General features: G+C 38.7%; 1 protein-coding gene across 1 annotated transcript in view; it reads right to left on the bottom strand.

Moving 5' to 3' along the window:
* ndufs8a (NADH:ubiquinone oxidoreductase core subunit S8a) overlaps positions 1-2,657 on the bottom strand; it is a gene marked incomplete at its 5' end in the record, with an annotated part of 10,066 nt that extends 7,409 nt beyond the window's left edge. The window contains 2 exon segments of the mRNA XM_035659752.1: positions 268-323; positions 2,353-2,657. Of these exon segments, the coding sequence (XP_035515645.1) occupies positions 268-310 (43 nt within the window).
* Between the last annotated feature and the right edge of the window lie 2,230 nt (positions 2,658-4,887).

Genomic DNA, 4,887 nt, shown 5'->3' with positions numbered 1-4,887 from the left:
GGACAAAAGCAGGAGTGTTTCTACTGCCTCGTTTCATTGATTTCAAGGGAATTGTGACAATAAGCAAACACTAACAAGCCCTTCTGCCACATACACAGAATCAAAACTGTAAGTGAAATCAGTGCAAGGTGTCTGTATACAATGAATCAATTCTATGTAGTTTTATAAAGTCACAATAGCTGGACTGGAGAATTGTCTTAACCTGTTTGTACACATATTACCAGTATTTGTGTAAGTGCAACTGGTCCTCTAGATGACAAATCTTACCTGGCCTTGACACGGAGTAAAGTAAACGCAACGTTGCAGCCATCACGTCCTCGAAGCTAAAACCAGAAGCAATAATAACAGTGAGGAATAGGTCAAAAGTAGCCCCTGCATCATCGCAATGTGCAACCATACAAAACGTTAGGAATGAGTTTTTCATTTTTTATATCAGTACAGTACACAGCAATGTTGTTCATGCTGCGAAGAACTGACTAATCTCAATTTCATGAAATTGACTCCTATGACTTTAGTTACTCGACTTTAGTTAGTAGGCTGCACGATATGGTAAACAGTAGTGCTGGAATGATGTGATATTTGTTGGGGTCTGCACCAAACAAACATGTTTTCTTACATGAGGAGAACAAGATTTTTAGGCCAGAACATCTCTGCAGTACAGTACTTCATTGAAATGCTGTTTGTCACACATTTGACCTTTATAAAAAAACTGCTGCCTCTGTGATTTGGAAATTCAATATTTTTTAGATTAATTGTGCAGCCCAATTTTCCACCACAAACAACATACTGGGAAAGTGCATCCTCTAATGGTCTAACTACTACTAACCCTTAACTAGCTCTCTCTAACAGGACAAACACTGTGGCACACAACAATTTGTGATAATTTGTTTCTTACTTGTGTAATAGAACATTTGAGAAATATTTCTTGGAATACTGAAATACTTTGAGTATTTCATGTCAGTGTTTATACAACTTTTCACAATGGAAGCAATGTTAAAGTTGGCGTCTCTTTTTTATTTTGAAGTTCTGTTTATATTACGTTGGACAATAAAAATTGTGTACATTTCATACCTTCATATTGTATCATTTTGTACAGCCAAGGAAACCCTATATTAATCATAAGTCTTCCAAATGACATTAAAATGTTTTATATCCTACACGATCAGCCATAACATTATGAGCACTGACAGCTTACAGCTGACAGCTCTTGTGGGGTGTTCCTGTCTGCAGAGGTGCCAGTACCTATCAAGAAGTGGTCCAAGGAAGGAAAGAAGAAGCAACAGGGTCATGGCCCAAGGCTTCATTGATGCAGGTGGGGAGTGAAGGACTGGCCGTGTGGTCCAATCGAAAACAGACGAGTTACTGTAGCTCAAACTGCTGAAACAGTTAATCCTTTCTGATAGAAAGGGGTCAGAAAACACACAGTGGCAGAAGCAGTCTGTTGGTTGGGACCACCAAAGGGTGCGCCGGTGATCACAATGTTATGGCTGATTGGTGTGTGTACTTTTGACAGTGAAATAAACCCATAATAAATATAATTAATTAAAGTACAGTGATATACAGTGAACCCGCCAGAATCCTAAAAGATACTGAGATACGTGTATTTGGTCATGCTGCCCAGCACTAGCCTTGAGCTCTTGGCTTGCCCTTTGGTGGCAAAGAGCTAGAGACCCACTGATGTAAACAGTGCAAGGTTGATTCTGACAAACACTAAACAGTGGCACTGTGACATTATAGGTTCAAATATGAGCTCTATTGCTAAGCTTCACCTTCAGGTTCTGGGGTTGCTGCCACCGCAATAACAACCAACAATGAGAAACCACCTGTTTATCGTTGTTGTGATGTAATGTAACGTTACCATTTCCCAGCTACTGTTAACCCAACCTCCTTTACTGCGTGTTACGGAGCCGTATAACACTGAGGCACACGGGTAAACTAACTTTGATGTGACCTCTCAACGTGAGCGTTGATTTGAGCTCCCCGTATACCGCTAGCTCTTCACGCCACTCAGCATGGCGGTGTTTAGCGTTAGCTAGCCAACACTAGCCTGCAAAGTACACACAGAACACTCTTATGACCACTCGACTGCACCACATTACAGCCGTACTGTGCAATATACATTGTGATTCAGTTTAATTTGTGAAAGGTATGTGTGTTTACTAAGCTAGCACCAAGCAGGAGCCGGTTAGATACTGTCAAGGACTTTTGCGTAAAGGTCGCCTGAGGTGAATTAAAGGTAGTTCTATTTATGTCAAGATCAGCTATGGATGATAATAAATAAAAAATGTAATTCGAGGTAAAGGAACCTTGTAAGAAATACGATTGTATTAATTTCAATTGTTTTAGACTCACCGGAGTGTCGCTATTTGGCCTTCTGAACCAGAACAGCGGACGATTTGCAGAACGGACCCTGCGTGTACAGGAACTTAGACAACGTGATAACGTCATCGACGTCTGACCGACGTACATATTTGATGCGACCAAAAAGCTGTACAAAACACAGCCCACTTCTGCCAATGTGACGGGAAAAAAGATTCTATAAGTTATTATAATGAGAAACCTCCTCAAAACAATGACATAGTATCTCCAAATAATGAGAACGTTTCTCAATAATCTGGATTAATATCTCAATATTTTGACTTAGTATCTCAAAATAATGACTTTGAGAAACTTTATTATTATTTTGAGATACTAAGTCATTATGTTGAGATGCTAAGTAAATAGGCTTATTCGAGAGAAACTGCGCCTCGCCTGGAAAGTGGACGAGATCAGGCCGCAGCAGCAGGACGAGGGGACAAAAACAGTCCAACAGGTATGGAGTTAGAATCATGCCAAAACCTCACACACAAACAAACTCAGTGTGGTTTGCAAATACAAAACATCATTCACAAACTAATGCATTTTGTTTTGCAAATAAAAAACGTACCTATCAAACAAATACATCATGCTTCAGAAACAAATACAGTATGTTTTGTAACTACAAAGAAACGATATTTCTCAATGTACAAAAAAATATCTCCAAGTACACATAGTTAACGTTTCTATGTGCTTAGAACCTGTATGGGTATGTAATGTGTGTTCCATTATAAAGACCTCAGGTTTACTACTGAAAGCTTGACCATGGGCCAATGCTGCCAAGACTATTGACTACACAGACATGAACATAGCTATGTTAATAAGTAATACGTTTGAAGTTCTGTATTTTGGTAGAGGGAATGAAAACATGAATAAAAGCGCCATGCTTGCTCGTCGTTCATGTCAGTAGCAAGTTAAACATAGAAACAAATAAATAAAATTTTATTGGAAATCAGTTGTTTCACCGTTTCTCTGACTTAAAAATTGAGTGGCGGGCCCCCTGTTAATCTTGCTGTTGCCTTCACACAAACTGTGAAGTTCTGCAGATTTTATTTTTGATAATATCTGTATACTTTGGAGCTTCTTACTGTGGAAAATTTTTTTTTTTTCTTAAGAACCCAATGTATATTGATAAAATTAGTCACATTCTAATCATCTCATTGTATTTTAATCCATAAGTTGTAATGTCATGAAAATCAAACCTATTTCACTGTTTCATAAAAAAGAACTGAACTATAAGTTAAGGACAGTAACTTCAGCAAAAAAACGCTGGCATGTTTTGAATGGAAGCTTTTTATTATATTTTTTCTATTTATGCCGTTATTTAAAATTGTTTGTTATATGTGTCTGTTTTAAATGATTGGTACTTTTACGGACGTAATTTTTGGGACAGGACATTGTCGGAGCGAAAAACGGGCCGCTCTCCCTTAGTTTAGACGCCACAAACGGCCTCGATTCTCTGGCCGCTAGTTGCCCAGGTTAATATTCAAGAGGTTTCATTTGTAGCCTACATTACGGTTTTAATCCGTGTCATGTGCATATGTGCGTGCTGTGTGGTGTGTGTGTCCAGAAGATGTTTTTTATATTTACATTGACAGCAGTACTGCTTACAACATCAAACAAAAAAGAACAAACTGAAAATAGCAAAAATGACTGGTGATGCTGGGGTGCCGTCGTACTCAGTCGGTTAGAAGTGCGAAACCCATATACCCGGAGTTGCTGCAGCGGCTTGGTCGACCACATCCGACTTGCGGCCCTTGTGTTGCGTGGTCATCGTGTTTATCCACACAGCCGTGTCTCTATCAATAAAGGCCATCAAAAGGCCAAGAAGAAATTGTACTTAAAGAGTAAACTATGCGTGCCCACTCTGAAAGTCAAAATTTCAGTCCTTTTGGTATTTCATTAGTTGATCATTGCATTGTTAATTGAATGGTGTTAATAAAGATAGGTACAAGAAAAATCTGAAACACACACACAGCATACATACAACTGTATTGCAAGCCACACCCTGTTAAATTTCCTAACAGACAGCATATCTTAATAAATGAAGCAAACGTAATACTCCAAACAATGGTTGGAGGTTCTAAGCAATATTACAGTAATAATATAATAGGCCTAATAATATCACAGTTCATACAAGAAGGATATATCTTTCTGTCTGTTTCGCTGTATCAGGGTCTGTGTGTTACATCAGTGATTCCCAACCTGACTGGGCTGTGGGGGTACGTCTTACAAACATGTTATTTCAGTGACAATTTATCTCTTACAAGATCATAAATCACAAAGGTTAGATATGGCAGCATGTGGAAAAGTAGAATTTGATACTGCTCTGGTTATTATTTTATTCCCCAATGAATCGCATATTTAGAGGCTACAGCATGCTCGAAAACACAGCGTCAAATTCGGTGGTGGCGAAAATGTACTCTATGGGTCTCGGAATAGGCAGGGGAAATTGTTTAACCACAGCTACTAGACTTAGCCCCCATAATACCTTAACCGATATGTATAAAAAATTGGTACACATGTGTATCA

Source organism: Morone saxatilis, unplaced genomic scaffold (genome assembly GCF_004916995.1).
Source record: "Morone saxatilis isolate NCDOM2014 unplaced genomic scaffold, NCSU_SB_2.0 Contig17, whole genome shotgun sequence".
NCBI lineage: Eukaryota > Metazoa > Chordata > Actinopteri > Moronidae > Morone > Morone saxatilis.
The sequence above is the reverse complement of the archived record's forward strand: the minus strand, read 5'-3'. Positions and strand labels throughout refer to the sequence as shown.